Source organism: Betta splendens, chromosome 12, assembly GCF_900634795.4.
Source record: "Betta splendens chromosome 12, fBetSpl5.4, whole genome shotgun sequence".
Lineage (NCBI taxonomy): Eukaryota > Metazoa > Chordata > Actinopteri > Anabantiformes > Osphronemidae > Betta > Betta splendens.
The window spans coordinates 281329-301761 of record NC_040892.2 but is presented as its reverse complement, the minus strand read 5'-3'; the positions used below and the strand labels follow the sequence as shown (position 1 = coordinate 301761).

Sequence of the window (20433 nt, the reverse complement as noted above, 5' to 3'; positions counted from 1 at the left end):
TCTTCAGAACTCTTAATAAAGATGACTTTGGATCCACTTCGTCTCTGTCTTGTCTCAGGGTCTGAACTCGGGATGAATGTCTGATGAATGAAGAACGAGCTCTTTGCTAAGGCTTGTTGTTGGGTCCAGTGATGGGATGTTGGACTCTTTTCAGAGAGCAGGTGTCGTGCCTCGTTAAGGCGTGTAGCTCGGTTCGTGTGGACTAAAGCTGCTTATTCAGGCCTCAAACTGCTATAACTTGTAAATAGTAACCGCTAGACGTTTTCCAGTGGTCGCAGTGAACTCATTCATTCAAAGCCAAGTTTTAGAATAAAGGTCAATTTTTTTATTAATTTCATCAGTGAGTCTTTGCAAACATACACAGTAAATTCCATCATTTCTGATATTTTGCAGTCTACGGTACGTTTCTTTAGGACGTCAGCTCTAATATCGTCTCCGTCGTTCACCTGATTGAGTCCCTCGGCTCTTCTCTGCGATCGCAACACTGTTCCCGTAAGTACCGCACGAATCCCGGACTATAACGACGGCTCATTTGACCGCACTCTTCTCTGGGTGAGTATCTGCCCTGTTTCGCCGTTGCTGAGCAGTCAAAACAAAGTTCTGCAGTGAGCAGAACCCAAGGTGAGCACTGAGGAAAGGAGCGAAGGCAGCGAAGGCAGCAAAACCCTGACTCACTGCAAAGAATCGGCTCTCAGAGCCGACTCTTGAGCTCATGAGACATCTCTAGTTGGGTCACAAACCTTTGGGCTGGACTCGGTTTCATATTCAGACTTAGCTTAAATCACACAAACCCGTTTCTGTTGCTGAATCCAGCTGTCTGGTTCCTGGTACCGCTCCCTGAACCGTCCGTCGTTGCTGTTTCATAAACAACACTTCCCACTATTTATATACGTTCTAGTCATTCTATTTATAAGAACCTCGTCGGGTTCAGTAAATCTCATGCCGACCTGCAGTTACTTGCCTGTATTTTCCACCTGTCTGGGTCCATGTAGCGTCGAAGATGCGTCATAAACACGTGACCACGTCACAGCGCAGCTCTAGGGTTGTTATGAAACATAACAATGAGCATAAACCAGAACGGAGCTGAGTGAACCGGATCAGTTCGTTCTTCGAGCTGGGCCCAGCCTCAGTTGTTTCACTTTGGAGAATCTTGGGTCCAGTTCTGGTTACTGGTTGCCTCACCACCCCGCGTCTGCGTAGTAGCCACGCCCCCCGCAGGTGACACGTGGTGGCCACGCCCCCTCGTATTCAAACATGGATGTTTAGAAGGAATCTAGAAGCAGTAAACAGAATCCAAACGTCACAGAGCAGCGGTAAACACAGACAGCTCTATTCCTGAGAACAAACAGCTGGTTGTGTCGTTGTACATGAAATCTATGATCAACTCTAATTCTAGTTTAACAGGTACAGCCAGACACAGGTAAAACCATAAGACCTCTACCGGTGCTGGTGCTGGACGACACTGAGCTGGAGTTGAAACCTGCTCCTCTAAAGGAATCGAATTCTTCGTCACGGTGGGTTCAGCTTGAGTCTCTGACTTATTCAAGAATCTGGGTTCAAAGCTCCGACTGAGATCTGGTCAAACAAGCTCAGACCTGGTTGGTATAGTAGTCCTGGACCTCTGCTGAACTCTAAGCTTTTCACAGAATCCAGCGATGTTGTTGTTTGTCGCGCACCACTACCTGGAACGTCTGCACGGCCCGTTTCATGTCCGGTGCAGGTCCACAAACACAGGTTGTTGTGCAGGAGCCTAAATTGAAACAAGTGTTATGTCATCAGTGTTTGGCATGAAGGACAGAAAATCTACCTACTACTTAAATGATCTCTTAGAATCAGAGGACCAACGCAAACAGGTCAATGTCTGGGGCTCATTCCCTGACTGTGTCCTCCCCGAAAACCAGTTTACCAGAACCAACCCAGAGGAACCATCAGGTTTAAAGTCCTCATGTTTCAGGAATTTAGTGAGAGCAGGCTCACAAACATCCACAAGGTGTTTTCAGTGCAAACAACATCACTGTGCTTATTTATCTGTTCCTTCAACCTTCAGGTTCCATGTCTCCCTTCCCCCGTTGGCTGATGGGACAGGTGAGTCGTCCTGTGTGCTGATTGGCTCAGAGGTCTGTGGTCAGTGAACACACTGGACCCAGAGCTGCTCACACGCCTTCTGCGGGATGACCGGTGAGGACCAGCAGAGAGGATCCCAGCCAGCAGCCTGGGAACACGTCGGGGGCATCCGTTTTTCAGCAGCTCATTATAAAACCAGCTCTTCGGACGGTTACCAGAACATGGACTCAGCACCAAACGGATGCAGCAAGGAGCAGCTTCCTGTGGTCTGTGACAGAACAACAGCTTTACGTCATCAAGCTGCTTTATTCCTCAAACTCTATGACAAAAAGGAGGCCAGGCTGAGGGACCTTCACGCTGAGATCCAGGAGATAGGGATCCAGGTCCAGAAGTGGGACACCAAGTCAAAGTGGAGCTTTTACACCGGACTCATTAGTGCAGCTGTTGCGGTTGCAGCTGGACTCACTGTGTCATTCACCGGAGCCGTCGGCTTTGCAATAACAGCAGCGTTGACTTCTGTGGCAGCGGGAGGAGCCGTGTTTGGGTTCAAAATCAAACAGTTCAGGACAGAAGAAGAAAGTCTGAGGAGAATCAAACAGTTCCTGAAGATTGTAAATCGCCTGGAGAACGATCTGGACGAACTCCTGAAACTGTATGAGAAGGCCGAGCTGCCCCATGACCTCCTGAAGCTGTTCCAGTCCATGGACGCGTTCAGAGCCGCCGACGGGGTCAGCGAGTTGACGGCCCAGTGCCACGTCGTGTTCCAGGAGCTGGTCGGCGTCAGGGAACGGCTGCGGGAGGCGGAAGAAGGCTCAGAGGAGCCGCTCAACTCCACCCAAACATCCACTCCGGTGTCAGCAGACGGAAAAGAAGGCAGAGAGAAGGAAGTGGACAACAGCAGCGAGGCCTCATCGTTACTGGGCAGAACCAGTACCAGTTCCAGACTGGACTCAGAGACAGAGGCAGGAAACAGGGCATCTGACAAATGAGCTGTAGAGTCTGTGTAATGTGATTCATATGTATATATTTAACAAAGTTCTTCAGGCCTGGAACAGTAGCTCGCAACGAACACGACAGAAATAATGGATTAATAATGATAATTAATAAAGTAAAATGTAGGAATCGTGTGGTCGTGGTGTTGTTATTCTTACCTGGTCTGTATCAAAGCCAGACGCAGGAAACCGACTCCGAGCAGCAAGCGGCGCTGCAGCGTCATCAGATCTGGATCCACTGGTTCTGTCTGATTCACGCCTGCATGCAGGTATCAACACGGCATTAAAACCAGATCAGCTCATCCCGCCTGATCGCATGCACAGGAAGGTTAGTGTGAATGTTTCCGTTGCACATCAACACATTTATTGTTTGGAAAAGTGGAAAAATTCCCAGAGAACGAAAGAAAGTTCAACTGGAACCAGTAAAACAAAACGCTACCAGTGTTTATCAACACGAGTAATGAAACAAAACAAAATTAAAGTCAAACAGTTTTACGGAGCTGTGCTGGGCTGCATTAGGCCCAGTCCATGTACGACCAGAACCAGCACCTCCAGCAGGACTCCTACTGGGAGCTCTGGTCTGTCCCGCTGCTCAGCAGGTTCTGCATCAGGCCCAGTCCGCGTACGACCAGAGCCAGCACTTCCAGCAGGACTCCTACTGGGAGCTCTGGTCTCTCCCAGAGGAGGAGGCTCCGCTGGGAGGCCCAGAGGAGCTGGGCCGCCCAGCGGAGCTCCCCGTCCTCCTGCAGGGCAGGGGGCAGTGGCTCTGCCAGCTGGTTCTGACCGTCCACCTGCAGACACACACACACGTGGTCAGTACGACACCAGTACCAGCGTCCTCCGTTACGGAGCCTGTGCTGAGACCAACCAGCTGGTTGAGAACGGTCAGGATGTCAGGACTGCAGCGGATCAGAAGAGCAGGATCTGAACATCTGCTAGAGCTGCGCGTCAGACACACCAGCTTCTAAAGACCCAGGTCCGATCACACGACTGGTTAATGATGCTGGGAAAACTCACTGTTCATGGCGCTGACCAGCAAGTGAGCTGCACCTCTCTGAGCGGTGGAGGTGCCAGACGCTTCAGGAAGGTCTATGAACAATGAGACGAGCTGACAGTGTGTCACATGTTTCTGTGGCATCCTGATCCAGCCGGGGAAGAACAGGAGAAACGTGACGACCGGTTCCAGTAAGCGTCAGAACTCTTATGAACACTGATCCGAACCGGTCGACGCAGGAAGATCCTCCAGCAGCTGCAGCACACGCCCCTTCATCTGGATCTCTGCAGGAAACAGAACCAGCTTCCACTTAAGAGCCAGTCAGACCTCAAACACTAGAATAGTCTGCAGACATATAACTGTAGATGGATGTAGCACGTAGGTGCATGTCCACTGTGAGAGACGTAATCTAAAAAGAAAAAAACAGGAAATCACAATGTGTGATTTTTTTACCTATTTATTTGTATGATACAGCTGTCTATCAGCTGGAATTCTGACCCTCTAAGATAGCCTGCTTTTAAAAGTCCACCTCCTCTCCATTTATTATCCTAAATTAGATGCACCTGTTTGAGGTTGTTAGCTGCATAAAGACACCTGTTCACCTCATACAATCTCAGGGATCCTAAGAAAAATGAGAAATCAGCCCAGAACTACACGGGAGGAGCAGACTCGAGAAGAGCTGGGACCACCGTTTCCAAGGTTACTGTTGGTAATACACCAACAGTATATACATGTAGGTAGTATTTGCAGCTGTATCATACAAATAAATAGTTAAAAAATCATTGTGATTTCTGTTTTTTTCTTTTTAGATTATGTCTCTCACAGTGAACATGCACCTATGATGAAAATTTCACACCCCTCCATGAATTCTAAGTGGGAGAACTCGCCAAATAGCAACGTGTTCAAATACTCATTTTCCTCACTGTACGTCTGATCAGAATCAGAATTCAAACCTAAAGCCCACTGATGCTTTCATGCAGCAACGTTTCATAGAGACTCTAGATTTTTTCTGAACAGCAGATGGTTTCAAACCGGCCTCTGTTCACCTGCGGTAGAGTTGGACCGGGTCCCTCCTCCTCCCCGTCCTGGCTGAAGTTCCACCACCCTGACCAGATGTTGACTCAGTTATTACAGAGTTCAGATGTTTTTGCTCATCATGATAAAACACTTTGTACTTTTGTTGTATTGCCTCCGTTTGATGGTTCTAAGGTAGTAGTTACAGAACCAGAATCTGCCTCCATCTGGTCCTACTTTAACCTGTCAGATTTCTGGCATGGAAACTGGGCAACGTTCTGCAGAACGCATGCAAACCCGCAGGAGGAGGCATCCTCTCCCACTGTTCCACAGAACTCTATGCCGCTGCTGTTGTAGACCATCTGATAGACGAACGTCAGCTTCTCGCTTTTCTTCACCTTCAGCATTTCGACACTTGTTTTCTTGAGCTTCCTGAGAAGAAAAAGAAAAAAAGCCTTTTAACGTAATCACGTTATTCAGCAATCAGCGAGTGTCCAATGCACAAGCGCCACCTAGTGGAAACAGACAGCAACTCAGACAATAAAAAATAAACTTTGAGGCGGCAACGACACACTCATTGTATTTAAGCACTGCTTCAGCCATAGCCCAGTTGCCAGATTGTTAGCTCGTGTTCCTGTGTTGTCTTAGCCAGCATTCACTAATTACCTTTAACTGTGTATGACCACAGTTATCATGACCTTGTCTCCTGATAGTATCAAGCTTTAGTTCGTTTGACTGTGTTTAACCAGCTGCTCCCACATGAACCTGCTTTGCTGTAGAAGTACTGACGTGGGGCCCATCAGCGTCCTCCAGAAGCTCCATCAGCATCTGCTCAATGATGGTGCATGTGTAGGGTCAGCATCTTAAAGGTTTCATTGATGCTCTCATTGTAGATGAGGTCGTCTTCGGCTCCCAGACTCTTCACCAGGGCTCTGGTTCTGGCTGAAAACATAGCAAACCACCAAGTTCTACAGTCAGAGCTAAGTCGACACCATAACAGTCAGTGGATCCAGAGCATTCACAGCCGCTCAGTGCAGATGAGTACGAAGCTCAAATCTCTCTCGTCCTGCGTCTGTGCTGCCGTCATCAGTTGAACCAGGGAGACGCTGGTCTCTGACCAGTGGCCAGCGTCTGTACGAGGCAGAGGTTCGACCCGAACTGTTCAATGAGCCCAAGAACGCAAATGAAGGTCTTACCGTTCAGAGTCAGTTCAAGCAGTGTGAGGTGCTTGTGCCTCAGCCTCAGGCTGAGCAGGTGGGTTTGGACTTGATGGGAACTGGTTAAACAGGAAGGTCCTGGCGCTGGTACATGTGGGTTGGATCAGGACTCGATGCTTGAACCATGGACGATCGTATGCTGAAGATGGTTAACTAGTTAGCTTAGACCTGGACACATGTAACGTGTGAGGTAGAACACATTCTACACTGACACACTCTCTCTGCATCTTGTTTAGCTCTGGTCCGAATTATGACTCTTGTCGAAGCTTGAGTTCACCAACTCCACATTCAGCTCTTTCTAATAACATCGCTATTTTCTCAATGCACCTCTATAATTCAGTCATACAGACTACACTACAGCTTCTACATTGATCGTGACGTCACACCTGAGGCTCTAGTCCCACCAGTCTGTACCACATGCTCCGCCCACTGTGTGATGTTTACATGTCATCCTATAACTGTGTGTAGATGACTGTGCATAAGTCCTGACATGTCATCACATTGCGTCCTTGCTCAGTTTTTTTTTTACCTCATTAATCTGATTCTGGAATTTCCCCTCTGGGATTAACTTGGAACGAGGAACAAGGCTTGTTGATATGTTGCTCAACAGGAAGTTTGTTCATATTTATTTAAAGAAACTTCGGCCTCATTAACTGGGTTCTGTGAGGCCTCAGGTCTATTAATGGGCTCCAAACAAGGCCTCAGGTGTTTAACTTGGTTCTTTACTGGGACCCGTGGGGTCTTGTCATGTTCTCGTAGCTGAGGTGACTCTCCACAGTAAGACTTGCTGCTAGTTTGCTGCCTGCTGGTCGTCATCTCATGAAGACCTCCAGGTTCTCCAGCCTTGAAGGCTTCTGGACCAGTTCTCCATGATCAGGCTCCTACTTTATTTTTTTTCCTACACACCTACATAAAGCATTTCATTTTGGCAGCACGCACAACACCTGTCATCACTTCACTTCTTAAGGAATTAGTATGTATGAAACTTCCTGTTGTGGAGCCTCTAATTTCTACTACTCACTGATTCTCTCAGTCAGAACCTGTAGAGTCAGATCGGGTCAGCACTTATGTTTTAGTTGATTCAAACATTTGCTCTGTCTACAGATGTAGAGTGATCTGTGATCGTTGGGACACACGTGTGCATGTGATGCTGGTTTTGCACACTTGTTCGTTAGCATGTAGCTGCTTTTAAGAACCAAATACAACTCTAAAAGCAACTAGAAAGGTTTTGATGATGAAACCATGTAAAGTGAAACTACACGTCTGAAGCCTGTCCCTCTGAAATAAAACCTTTGAACGCTCGACTGCACGTCAGAGAGTTCAAGCCAACAACAGGTAAGATCACTGAAACCGAAGCCGTGTGATTCCATTTATCTGCAAATTAATCACTCATTTGAAGATAACGCACAAATCTATTGACGTATTGTGGGAGAAATTTAGTGAAGGGACCATTTGTGTCTTCAGGTCTGTAGCTTTTAACAAACACTTTGATGTTTCACAGGAAGAAAGAAACAAAGATGTAAGAAAATGAAGAGAGGCTTTGTGGAATCTAGAAGCTTGTGATATCCATGAGGTTGTTTGACCAAACCGAGACTGTTTGTGGCTCAGAGGAGTGTGTGGAGGTGGAGGAACGTGCCTTTTACAGTAGAAGGCTTCTCCTCCTGCAGTGGACACTCTGTTTGTCTTACTGTCACAAGTAAACAAGATGATTCATCATGTTGTAGATTTCCACAACACGTGTTGTTAACTCTCTGTTTCTGTTCATCTTGTGAACATCACCGACTCGTCATCTTACTCAGGACTGCAGCCAGGCTGGTTCCGTCATCGCTTCCTTCTCATAATGTCCATGCTCCATGTTTGTGTGATCTCAGAGCTGCAGGACTGAGGCTTAAATCAAACTAGCAGCTGTACAAACCAAGCACAGGTGTGAATGGTGTGAATTTTTCGTTTCCTGTCTGACCATGGGTGACTGGAGCGCTCTGAGTCCTCTGCTAAGGAAGGTCCAGGCCCACACCACCTCCGGGGGGAAGGTCTGGCTGTCAGTGCTCTTCATCTTTAGGATCCTGATCCTGGGAACCGCTGTGGAGTCGGCCTGGAGCGACGAGCAGTCGGCCTTCAGATGCAACACCCAGCAGCCAGGCTGTCAGAACGTCTGCTATGACAAGTCCTTCCCCATCTCCCACATCCGCCTCTGGGTGCTGCAGATCATCTTTGTGTCCACGCCCACCCTCCTGTACCTGGCTCATGTCTTCCACCAGACCCACGAGATCAAAAAGAAGTTTGAGGAGGAGGAAGGAGATGTGGTGGATGCTGCTAAGCTAAACGTGAGGAAAAGGTTTGTGTCCAAGGAGCTGGGGAAGAAGAAGATGGAGGCAGCTCTGCTCTCCACCTACATACTCAGCATTCTCTTCAAGTCTGTTTTCGAGGTGGCCTTCCTGCTGCTGCAGTGGTTTGTTCTGGGATTCAGCCTGGCTCCAGACTATGTGTGTGAGAGGTCTCCCTGTCCACACAAGGTGGACTGTTTCCTGTCCCGCCCCACAGAGAAGACCATCTTCATCCTCTTCATGCTGGTTGTGTCACTGGTGTCGCTGCTGCTCAACCTCATAGAGCTTCTATGTGTCATTGTGAAAAAACTAAAAGCAAACAAGACAAAAACTGAGCACATCTCAAAGTGTTTGTCCCAAAAACACACCAGTGAGCAGAACACTGCCAACACGAATATTGAGCAGGACCTAACCGACTGCCAGTCCCACCAACAGAACAGAAAGGGGGAGACTCAGACCTTCATACAACAAGAAGAGACCAAGGCTAGAGGCCGGGACAGAACGGACGACCTGATCCTGTAAGCCCCTCCCACCTCAGCCTGGAGGCGGGGCTTCACAATACACACTGATGCCATAATCAAAATGATCAGTAACAGGTCTGAACGTCACTGAAAAAGAGGAAATCATGCTGTCACACAGAACCTGAACTAGATGGTGGTGTGTCTGAAACGTTTCACCTCGTGTGTCGGTGCTGGAGCTTCGTCTACGTTTCTTTGTGCGTGACAGTTGTTATGTTGGTCTATGTATTGTCACATTCCTCAAATCAGTGACTCAGACGCCAGTCTTGTGTAGCTCAATAGAACCAAACCATCAGAAGCTGGTTCTGGTTCTGGCTCAGTTTTGGTCATATTTTTTGCAGGATTAAATTTCCTACTTGCGCCTTTAAGCAGTGCAGACGTGTTTTTTCTCTGCTCCTCCTGTTATTTTTGTCTTGTCTTTTCAGCACCCTAATCTGCTATTCTGGAATAAATATTTTTGAACATGGAGCTAATCTCCTGGCCAGCGCATTGGACAGAGTACTAAGCAAAGAAATACTGGGAGAACCACTCTGCCTGAAGGGGACGATTGCCTCTGCTTACGCATGGGGACCTGTGGGATTCCTGGTGCCTCCTGCGTCTCGGGCCACTGTCCGTCGCAGAAGACGTATTCATATTTTGGACCTCGATAACAGGGTGGAGGTGCCCTGCTTTATGTGAAGACTGGAAAAGCTGCAGCCAGTTTACTGGCACGAAAAAGCGGTCCTGGGGTCTATTGGTGCTCGGCTGTTGGAATTAATTAATTAATTAAATTAATTAATCCTGATTGATGGACTGATTATGAACATCTCAGCCCGTTCTGAGGTGGAAAGAGGACGGATGGACAATAAAGAGACTGAACTCTTGCAGTGGGTGTTCCATAGACCTGAAGGAGGAGTCCTGACCGAGTGGGCTATTGATATAGATTGGAAAATTATTTTATTACATTGCTGTATTTTCTCTGTCCCTCTCCCCTTCCCCCTCCTTTTCCCAGTCCAGTCTAGCTCACCAGTTGTGCTTCTCCCTTCCTTCCCTTAGTATGTCTCCCTCCAAGGATAACCGTTGGACTGAACTGTAAACATCTTGGCCACTTCGGCCATACAACATTAAACACTCACTATACTGACGCAGATACACCCCCCCCCCCCCCCCCCCCCCCCCCAAGACCAGTCTCACCAACTGCTCTCCTCCCTCAGCCTCTGTCCATGAAAAAATATAAAGATGGATAGAAGATATAAAGATTCCACTTGTACTGGTATTGTGTTTATGTTGTCGTATTGTACTGTGTGGTTCTTGTATTGTACTGTTTTGCAGCTTGCTTAAATAGCTTCAGGAATGTGTGGCGGCGCGCATACAGTAAGCAGCTCTCTCTCTTGGCAATTCTGTTGTACCTGTTACTATGACAATGAATTCTATTCTACTCTAAAGACAATAAAATAAACATGTCACCGAATTTTTAGTGAGACTCCTTTTGGTTTTGTGTTGACCCCAGATGGACGGTTTCACCCACTGGTCCAGAACCTTCCCTGTAAACTGATGTTCCTGTGCAGATCAAGTCACTTTGTTGGGACCATGAGACACTGGATGGAGACTCTGGTGTTGAATGCTTTTTGTGATAGTGATGTTCTGTTTCTCTCCATGTAGTCGTTGACCTCACATGCTCAGACCGGTTCCTGTAGGACTGCTCAGCATTTCATTTGACAGCACGCACACAGGCACGGCCCGTTTGGCGCACTGGTTCTGTGTGTTGTGAAATGTTCTTAACACCAGAGACATTTTACTTCAGTATGAATTCTTTGAATATCTGTCAGTCAAGTAGCACAAAGATCCCTCTGTCATTATACAGAAAGAAAAACTACACGACAATAAGCAATAATAAACATATCATGTCAAATAGACAGATTCTTTATTCATCCCAGATGGAAATTCACATTATGATGTGATACAACATCTAAATGCAAACTAAAGAATAAAACTTAAGCACTTAAGACATTCGGGGACAAGGTTCTCGGTTTTCAGTAGGCACTGCCAAGCTCCAACAGTAGATGTTTGAACTAAATAAGGAAAAGGTGAAGATTCATATTGACTGTTTATAAGAAACACATCACGTTAATTAATAGATTATAAAGATGTGACAAAGGCGATTAGCACGTGACTTCCTGTGTGCGTTCCAATATTTTATATTGAATATAAAATTTCTATTGTTTCTAACGGAGGCACGATGATTGGATCTCCACCGAAGCACAGTGAACGGCCAATCAGAGCGCAGAACGCGGTCTCCACGGTAACCAGTATCGTTTGCGGAAAAGCAGCTTCGACACCAAACTTCAAGTTAAGAGAGAAACTGAGGATCAGTCGGTGAGTTGACGACACGATTTTAGAAACACGTCTGTGGGGGAGTCGTGTTATTATGGGATAGAAACATGTTGCATACGTTCAGCAGATAGAAACACTTTGACCTGTCAAGTCCGTCAAAATAGAAAAAACAGGTAATTATACTGCAGGTATGAACTAAATATTAAAGGAAACTGTCAGAAACAGGAGGATGAACAGCAGTTAGTGCACAGTTAATGGGCTAGTAGCTGGTCAATTAATAGCTAGTAGGTCAGTGGCTAGCTAGCTGAATGGAGAACAGTAGTTCAGCTCATACGTCGCATTCAATTATTGTCCCTTGAAGTCACTCCAACTGTCAGATACTCGGCTCATCTGTGTGAGTCCAGAGATGCCGGGGACGTCGAGACACGACCGGGAGATGGCGACGAACGCCAAACGTCAGCTGTCGGAGACGACGGACCCGTTGGAGAAGCTCCGCCTGCAGTGTCTGGCCCGAGGTTCGTCTGGGATCAAAGGTCTGGGCAGGTGAGCCGCGGCCCTGAACCAGCGAATCACATCACAAGCTCGGCTCAATAAGTTCTTTTAAGGTGCTGTGTTCGTCTCCGAACTGTGGGGGGCGATGAAGGGCAGCGCTCATGTACTGTACGTGTTAAACGGGCGGCAGGATGTCAGTCAGATTCAGTTTGCTGTGTATTCTCAGCAGTGGACTGGTGGATCAGAACAGTAGAGTGGATGATGAAGAGTGACTCCTGTGTGACCTTCTACCAGCACGTACTGAAAAGAAGCTTAAAGGGGAAACCAAACCAATGACACTGCTCTGAATTCACTACCTGCTCTGCTAAACGTGAGCGAGGCCGGTGAACAAACACCTGCGCGTCCTCTTTAGGTTGTTCTCCTCCTAAACATTTGAGCCACCCCATAAATCCTTCACATTTATAAAATAGTTGAACTTCTGACTGCGTTGAGGGTGTCTGTTCTGGCCTGTTTATCAAAGCTGGCTTGTTTGTGCTCGATGGTGAGGATGTTAGTTAGAGCTGAGGTTGGTGTTTTCCTGTCGAACATGAACCGTACATGGTGCTACACTCGCGGCGGCAGGATGTTGTGATGTGTGTTGGTTTATTGTCACATAATAGCGTGTTGTTGCTCGTTCTGTGGTTTTGTTGCTGTTGTTGAGCTGTGAGCTGTAGCTCTGCACCTACACCCATCACTCACACAGTCATTAATGCTCCTGCAGCACAGGGGAGGAGGATTTAGACACGTTTGAACCTCACCGAGCCAGTCTTAGTGTCAGATCAGTGGAGCTGGTTTGAGTCCAGCTCCCTTCATGTTAGGATTTGCTTATTCTTCTTATTGACGGCCAGTCCAGTGACTCGCCGTCAGGTACATCACAGAACGGCTCAGTCTGTGAGGCTGAGCTCATGATGTTACATGTGCTGGCTGTTCACTTGTGTTGTCTTAATCAGAACCTTTAAAATAATGGATGACGACAACAGCCGCTCCCTGGAATTCAAAGAGTTTCTGAAGGGCTTAAACGACTACGGCATCCCGATGGACAAACAGGAGGCCATGGATGTCTTTCAGCGCTTTGACCGTGATGGGAACGGGTCCATCGATTTCGACGAGTTCCTCATCACTCTGAGGGTAAATACTGTGACTGGTGCCGTACTGGTGGCGGTGGTACCTTTATTAACCTCCTCACCTGAACCCTGCAGCCGCCCATGTCTCAGGCCAGGAGGGAGGTGGTGTTACAGGCCTTTCGGAAGCTGGACAGGACGGGCGATGGGGTGATCACCATCGAGGACCTGAGGGGGGTTTATAATGTTAAGTGCCACCCCAAGTACCAGAACGGGGAGTGGACAGAAGATCAGATCTTTAGGAAGTTCCTGGACAACTTTGACTCTCCGTACGACAAAGACGGGCAGGTAAACGTCCTCCAGCAGGGCTCCGGCTCCTCACCGCTTCCATCTGCCACTGTGTGAATACTGATGCTTTACTCTCTGAAGGTGACCCAGGATGAGTTCATGAATTATTATGCTGGTGTGAGTGCGTCCATCGACACGGACGTCTACTTTATTGTGATGATGCGAAATGCCTGGAAGCTCTGACTTGGCGTCGTTCTGGTAACAAGCTCAGTGTCTGGTGGTGATGAGGGTGGAGGGTGTTTGCTCTGACTCTGCCCGGGATTCTGTCCCATCACATCTGAAGCAGCAGCTTCATTTTATTTCCCAGTAAATTCAAATCATCCTTTTCAATTTCTGGACCGAATCGTTTTTTTCCTTTTTCTGTCTGGCCAAATGTTTGGTTTAGCTGCCAGAAACCTGAGATTCACCAGCCTGGATTCTTCTCCTGTTTTCTCAGTGAAACCCTGGTGGAGGCTTTTATGTTCACAGTCATCGTGAGGGAAACCTGCAGCTGTCCAATCTAACTTCTACTAAACTCAGTGGTTCGCTGCATTCTGTGGCCGAGCTGCCTGTCAACACTAATGTGTTTCCTGTGATCAACAGGTGACCAAGGAGGAGTTTGACAACTACTACAGTGGAGTGAGCGCCTCCATTGACAGCGACGTCTACTTCATCCTAATGATGAAAAACGCCTGGAGGCTGTGAGCGCCCACACGAGGAGATGCCTCACACCTGAACTAGTGATCAGGGTAATAAGACCAGGGTGGAAGTTAATTCAGTCACTAGAGAACCGTGCCACAGTAGTTCAACAGTGACTTGATAGTACCTCGGTCCACGTTGTGATGCAGCTGAAAACAACAGCTCCATTCGCTCTTATTCCAGTTCTCTACTTTATTGTATTTTGAGATGTGACATTATCTGCGTTTTAAATAAAATCACGTGTAAACAAACGTCTGAACACAGAAATCAGTCCTTTTTTTATACAGCACAGTCAATGTGAGACGCCGAGGAAGTGTGAGGTGAGCAGCAGCATTGTTTGTCGTCTCCACGACACCTACTGTAACATCCCAGATCACAGACAGGTGACCGGTGTCACTACGAGGACCTCAGGTTCCTGTAACCTGTTCTTTTACATGAAGGACGTTCTTGTGGTCCCTCTGTGGTTCTAGGGCCTGTTAGGAAATCCCAAGGCTCAATCAGTGTTTGCTGTGCTCCTATCAGGTCACTGTTGTAGAAATCATTTCTGCTGGATCTGATGACGAGTCAGGGAGGTTCTAAACGTATTATTGGAGGTCCTAGGTTTCCTGGTTCCTGAGAGGGTTCTGGCATATTGTGAAAGTGAGGGACAGACTATTCATTAGGAGACTTCCTTCTAGCCAGTAAAGTGGTTCTCGCTCCGTCCTGCGGTGCCGGAGGTTCTCCAGCCGACAGACTGAGGCAGATGCGTAGGAACACTGGCGTCGTGAGGGCTGAGTGCGTGCAGGTGTGTTTCAGGTTATACATCTGAGGTCATGAATGACTGCGTGGGAGCAGAGAGCCGCGCTTGTTAGTCATAAATGATTTTTAGAGACATGTACATATGTTCGTTTTCCCACATGACAACAGACCAAACTTCCACATCGAGGTGAGATCAAGCCTCACTGGGCTCTCGGTCCATTATTACAATCAAATCACCTGCATTGTTCCTCTGGTTGCTCACTGCCTCAAAGTGTATTTGTCAGAAGTTTGATAAACCCGGTTCTGGTCCTGTGTGTCCAGATCTACTTGATCTGATAGAAACTGGACATGGTGACGTAGGCCTCCTCCTGCTGCCCGGCTCCCAGTGCCTCCAGCTGGTTTCCTCCACCACTGCGGTCGTGTCCGTCCCAGAGCGGCAGGACGTTGACGGGGGACGGGCTGCTGCTCTGGACACTCTCCTCTCCGTCAGAGCAGCTCCTGCTCAGCTCCAGCTCCTCCGTGCTGACGCTGGTGGTGCTCCTGCAGTCAGAGCTCTGGGTGGAGCTGGGCTGCTCAGCAACAGCTGGAGGCAGCGCAGGCTGCATTTCCTCGGCCGCCTCCTCGTCTGCCGCCTTCACCGGGTAGACTTTAAGGGCACTGAACACCTCAGGGCTGAAGCTCAGCAGAAGACCCTGCAAAGAGCACAGCTCAGTCAGGCAGCCGCTTGTAACCGTAGCAGCTCTGGTCCCTCAGCAGGATGACAGGAGGCTCTATAAACCCTGTCCAGGTGAGGCTCACTCACTTTGTTTGGTTTGCAGATCTGCACCAGCGTGCGTTTGGGATGGGGGATGCTTGGCCACATGTAGGTGAATATTCTGTCAATAAGAGCAGGATTGTTAATGTGAACTGTGTGAAGTCCCATGTTTCCTGTCCAGGGAGTCCTACTTGTTTTTCCAGAGGAAGCCGGCGCTGACGCTCACCACCACCAAAGATACCAGACACAGGACCAGGACGTACGCGTCCGGACGCTCAGCTAAAAGACAAAGGATCCAGTTTGATTCTGAGCATTTGCCTCGTGTGTTGAAGCTGAGTGCTTTGTACCTGCAGGACTGGTGAAGCTGAAGGTGTCGCTCCACTCGCTCCAGCTGCCCTGCAGGTGGTTGATGGGTATCGCCCGCACTCTGACGCGGTACTCTGCGTCTCTGTGGAGACTCTGCATGTCGATCTTCATATGGTCTGATGCTGATACGTTCTGAGTCTGTGGTCACACAGGAAAACAGATCAATCCAGTCGTTGCTGAATGATTCATGAGGTCACATGCTGTTTTGTGTCATCGCAAACCATTTCACTGCCGGTCGTGCAGATGTGCAGCTGGAAGAGCTGGTTGTCTGTTTTCAGGTAGTCGTTGTGGTACGGAGTCTGAATATAAATGACGGCCTGGTTAGAGTCCAGGTTGAAACTGATATTGTGCACGACCGGACTTCTGGGTTTCACTGCAAAGACAGAACAAACAGTCATCTGTATCAGTACCACGCTGCTGTGTGTTCTGAGCTTTGGACCACGCTGCTAATACCGATTTTCTGCAGGTTGAGCTTCGCTTTAATGCTGCCGCCTCCAATCAGGTGAGCGCTCAGAGTGAAGTCAGAGATCGGCGGCATCATGAGGCTGATGCTGTTGCCCAGACTCTCCTCGCACTTCTGTGTGGCTGCAGCATAGTCAATGTAGCTGTGGACAGAAAACAGCATCAGGAGGATATGAAGGAGGTTGAAGGAGGCGAAGGAGGTGAAGGAGGCGAAGGAGGCGAAGGAGGTGAAGGATATGAAGGAGGCGAAGGAGGCGAAGGATGTGAAGGATATGAAGGAGGCGAAGGAGGCAAAGGGTGTGAAGAATATGAAGGAGGCGAAGGAGGTGAAGGAGGTTGAAGGAGGCGAAGAATGTGAAGGAGGCGAAGGAGGCGAAGGAGGTGAAGGATATGAAGGAGGCGAAGGATGTGAAGGATATGAAGGAGGCGAAGGAGGCGAAGGATGTGAAGGATATGAAGGAGGCGAAGAAGGTGAAGGATGTGAAGGAGGCAAAGGAGGCGAAGGATGTGAAGGATGTGAAGGATATGAAGGAGGCGAAGGATGTTAAGGAGGCGAAGGAGGTGAAAGCGGCAAGGGAAGCAAAAAAGACGAAAAAGGCGAAGGAGGCTAAGGATATGAAGGAGGTGAAGGATGTGAAGGAGGCGAAGGATATGGAGGAGGCGAAGGAGGTTGAAGGAGGTGAAGGATGCGAAGGAGGTGAAGGAGGTTGAATGAGGCGAAGAAGGCGAAAGAGGGGGAAGGAGGTTGAATGAGGCAAAGGAGGTTGAATGAGGCGAAGGAGGCATCAGAGGTGAAGGAGGCAAAGGGAGTGAAGGAGGCGAAGGAGGTTGAAGGAGGTGAAGGAGGCAAAGGAGGCGAAGGAGGTGAAGGAGGCAAAGAAGGTGAAGGAGGGCGAAGGAGGTGAAGGATGTGAAGGAGGCGAAGGAGGTGAGGGTGTGAAGGAGGCGAAGGAGGTGAGGGTGTGAAGGAGGCGAAGGAGGTGAGGGTGTGAAGGAGGCAAAGGAGGTGAAGGAGGGCGAAGGAGGCGAAGGAGGTAAAGGATGTGAAGGAGGCGAAGCGGTGAGGGTGTGAAGGATGTGAAGGAGGCGAAGGAGGTGAGGGTGTGAAGGAGGTGAAGGAGGCAAAAGAGGTGAAGGAGGGCGAAGGAGGCGAAGGAGGTGAAGGATGTGAAGGAGGCGAAGCGGTGAGGGTGTGAAGGAGGCGAAGGAGGTAAAGGATGTGAAGGAGGCGAAGCGGTGAGGGTGTGAAGGAGGCGAAGGAGGTGAAGGATATGAAGGAGGCGAAGGAGGTGAGGGTGTGAAGGAGGCGAAGGAGGTGAGGGTGTGAAGGAGGTGAAGGAGGCAAAGGAGGTGAAGGAGGGCGAAGGAGGCGAAGGAGGTGAAGGATGTGAAGGAGGCGAAGGAGGTGAGGGTGTGAAGGAGGCGAAGGAGGTGAGGGTGTGAAGGAGGTGAGGGTGTGAAGGAGGTGAAGGAGGCAAAGGAGGTGAAGGAGGGCGAAGGAGGCGAAGGAGGTGAAGGATGTGAAGGAGGCGAAGCGGTGAGGGTGTGAAGGAGGCGAAGGAGGTGAAGGATGTGAAGGAGGCGAAGGAGGTGAAGCCGCTCCACGTCGCCGGCCTCACCACACGCTCATCTTCTCTATGCCCTCGCTCTGGCTGTCCTCGTCGTCCTCGTCGTGGTTTGGGCCTCCCAGCAGCTCACAGGTCAGGTTGTTTCTCTCCAGGGTGATATCAGAGGTGCAGCTGATCCTGGGCTCTGAGGGACAAACACACAACCCAGTTATTGCTTAGCTTCTAACTACACGCAGCGCTGTGCAGCGTCCCAAACTGACTAACAAAACCCAAGAATGAAAAGTGACGGAGGTACAAAAAAGATAAAAAATGAGTCTGGTTGTTAAACTGTTGTAGGTGAAACATGTGTACTGTAGCATAAACACTATCAACATATTCATTACATTACTTTATTTTACTTATGGTTTCATTTGTTTCAACATTTGTATCTATATCGTATTCTTTTCTCCTTATTTGTATTTATTTATTGTGAGGCTGATTCTAAATATAAATGTTTGTTCAATCAACAAGACACACGATAACATCAGAGGAGGCTTCAGCCGTCCTCCCACACACAATTCTCACAACATGTTACCACCACCCACCAGAGACACAGAGGCACGAAGACACAGAGACATAAAGACACAAAGACGCAGAGACAGAGAAACAAAGACAGAGACAGAGACAGAGACACAAAGACGCAATGACACAAAGACAGCGACACAGAGACATAAAGATACAAAGACACAGAGACACAAAGACAGAGACACAGAGACAAACGCAAACAGAGACACAGAGAGACTTGTACTGTATCTACTTTTACATTAGTATCTACTGATAATCGCTAACAAACTGTTTATTGCTAATAAAAGCTTCAATTCAGTTCAGTTTTATTTATATAGCGCCAAATCACAACAAGATTTTCTCACAGCACTTTTCAAGGTATGGTTTAAGACCTTACAAAACTAAACCCATCCCACATACGCAAGCCTTTAATTGTAATTAATAACAATTTGACAGCAACGGTGGTGGAAAACCTCCCTCAGATCAGTGATGGTTTCTCTGAACTGCAGCGTCTTCCTTTCTGAGCTCGGGTCACAGCTGTGATCAGAACTGGGCCGTCTGTGCGGGCCGGAGTAAATAGAGCATCAGATCAGAGGTTCCAGCAGGTGTGTGTGTGTGTGTGTGTGTGTGTGTGTGTGTGTGTGTGTGTGTGTGTGTGTGTGTGTGTGTGTGTGTGTGTGTGAGGCCAGTTGCTCCCATTGTAGCAGTAGTTTCTCACATGTTACACTGCAACTACGCTGACGGGATCTGAAACCTGACTGGGACTGTGCTGAAACGCTAGGATGTGAAACAGAGACGGTCTCACCAGCTTCGGCACCTCCGTCCCCGCTCTGAGCCCAGGTCCCGGTCCACAGCAGCAGCAGCAGCAGCAGCAGCGGCAGCAGCAGCAGAGCCATCCTGCAGCTGGACGGCATCTCCTCGTCTCACCTGGCGGCACCTCCTGCAGCTCGCAGCGCTTCTCGTCAGAGAGGAAGGAGGCGTGGCCAGCGCTCAGCAAAGGGGGTGGAGGTGTTGCTGGGTGAACGTCGGTTCTCAGAGGATGTTCTGTAAATCAGTAAACATCAGTTTCACACAGTTAACCCCGTCAGTGCTGAACACATCAGGACGCAGCTGGGTTCCACAGCCCACTGGACCAGGACCAGTCTGACCCGTCGATCGCTTTCCGACTCCCACCTCCCCCACCTGTCTGCAGGAGGACAGACACACATTCGGTACCTAAGGAGAAGCAGGAAGAGTTGGGGCGAATGGGCCGAGGATCATGTTGTCACAGCCAGTAGCTCCTGAGCTCACCTGTGAAGAGAAACAAGCCTCGTCTGGTGCTGAGCGACGAGCTGCAGCCGACACCTCTTCAACAGCACAAACCACTTCCTGTCTCCTCTGGTTTGTTTTCAAATGAGGCCAGAACAATCACGTGTCTCCGTTTACTACGGCTCCAGGCGCCTGTACGGCCCTCACCCCTCCACGCCTAGTACACAGTACAGACAGTACCCAGTACCCAGTACACATCAACACGTGCTTGTGCACTGCCTGTTCTGTGGTTCTGATGGCTCTGGGATGGATTGACCCGACCCTCAGACCTGCCTTCTCTTCTACATGTCTGCTTCCCTGTGGTTCAGCACTGTGCTACAGTATATGGAGAGCAGGGCATGCTGGGAAAAGGTTCCTGTTCTCACCTACAGTGACCTGTGTGGTTCCAGGCACATTTGAGCCCAGACAACAACAAGGCAGGTTCTCCTGCAATGTGAAAAGTGATGTCAGAGAACAGCCTCAACTGAACAGAACCTAACCTCAACACAAAGGGCAGAACACGTGGTCCGGTGGGTTCGTGCTCTGGAGCCAGTTCAGCTACTAGGACATACTCCTGAAGAGTGAGACAGAGCTTCAGACTGTGAAGGGTTAACACTCCTGCGCAGCTTATGTAGGTGGAGTCCCCCTTCCCCTTCCTCCC

General features: G+C 48.9%; 4 protein-coding genes across 9 annotated transcripts; 3 read left to right on the top strand and 1 right to left on the bottom strand.

Annotated features, from left to right (window-relative positions):
* Positions 1-728: 728 nt before the first annotated feature.
* LOC129604914 (uncharacterized) lies at positions 729-3186 on the top strand. Its single transcript, XM_055513287.1, has 2 exons — positions 729-1514; positions 2048-3186. Exon 2 carries the CDS (start codon positions 2172-2174, stop codon positions 3051-3053), a length of 882 nt encoding a protein of 293 aa, XP_055369262.1. The 5' UTR covers positions 729-1514; positions 2048-2171; the 3' UTR covers positions 3054-3186.
* A 4124-nt stretch (positions 3187-7310) lies between these two features.
* On the top strand, positions 7311-11000 carry LOC114867190 (gap junction alpha-1 protein-like). Of its 2 annotated transcripts, XR_008696249.1 has the most exons (3): positions 7311-7616; positions 7783-10476; positions 10613-11000. XR_008696249.1 is itself a non-coding variant. In XM_029169645.3 (2 exons), the coding sequence occupies exon 2, from the start codon at positions 8243-8245 to the stop codon at positions 9125-9127; it is 885 nt and encodes a 294-aa protein (XP_029025478.1). In that variant the 5' UTR covers positions 7311-7616; positions 7783-8242; the 3' UTR covers positions 9128-10573. The 2 variants fall into 2 exon arrangements, 1 of the variants encoding a protein (XP_029025478.1); XM_029169645.3 differs by lacking the exon at positions 10613-11000 and having other exon boundaries at positions 7783-10573.
* Positions 11001-11320: 320 nt separating this feature from the next.
* On the top strand, positions 11321-14305 carry capslb (calcyphosine-like b). 5 transcript variants are annotated; one of them, XM_055513289.1, is made up of 6 exons: positions 11329-11478; positions 11798-11979; positions 12918-13095; positions 13167-13376; positions 13458-13574; positions 13959-14305. In XM_055513289.1, the coding sequence occupies exons 2-5, from the start codon at positions 11843-11845 to the stop codon at positions 13557-13559; spliced, it is 627 nt and encodes a 208-aa protein (XP_055369264.1). In that variant the 5' UTR covers positions 11329-11478; positions 11798-11842; the 3' UTR covers positions 13560-13574; positions 13959-14305. The 5 variants fall into 5 exon arrangements, with proteins under 5 accessions (XP_029025480.1, XP_055369264.1, XP_029025479.1 ...); XM_029169647.3 differs by lacking the exon at positions 13458-13574 and having other exon boundaries at positions 11321-11478; positions 11841-11979; XM_029169646.3 differs by lacking the exon at positions 13458-13574.
* On the bottom strand, positions 14227-19853 carry il7r (interleukin 7 receptor). Its single transcript, XM_029169644.3, has 9 exons — positions 19776-19853; positions 19291-19700; positions 17994-18126; positions 16366-16517; positions 16134-16285; positions 15894-16050; positions 15738-15825; positions 15595-15667; positions 14227-15484 (listed from the first exon to the last, which is right to left on the bottom strand). The coding sequence occupies exons 2-9, from the start codon at positions 19397-19399 to the stop codon at positions 15116-15118; spliced, it is 1233 nt and encodes a 410-aa protein (XP_029025477.1). The 5' UTR covers positions 19400-19700; positions 19776-19853; the 3' UTR covers positions 14227-15115.
* Positions 19854-20433: the final 580 nt, after the last annotated feature.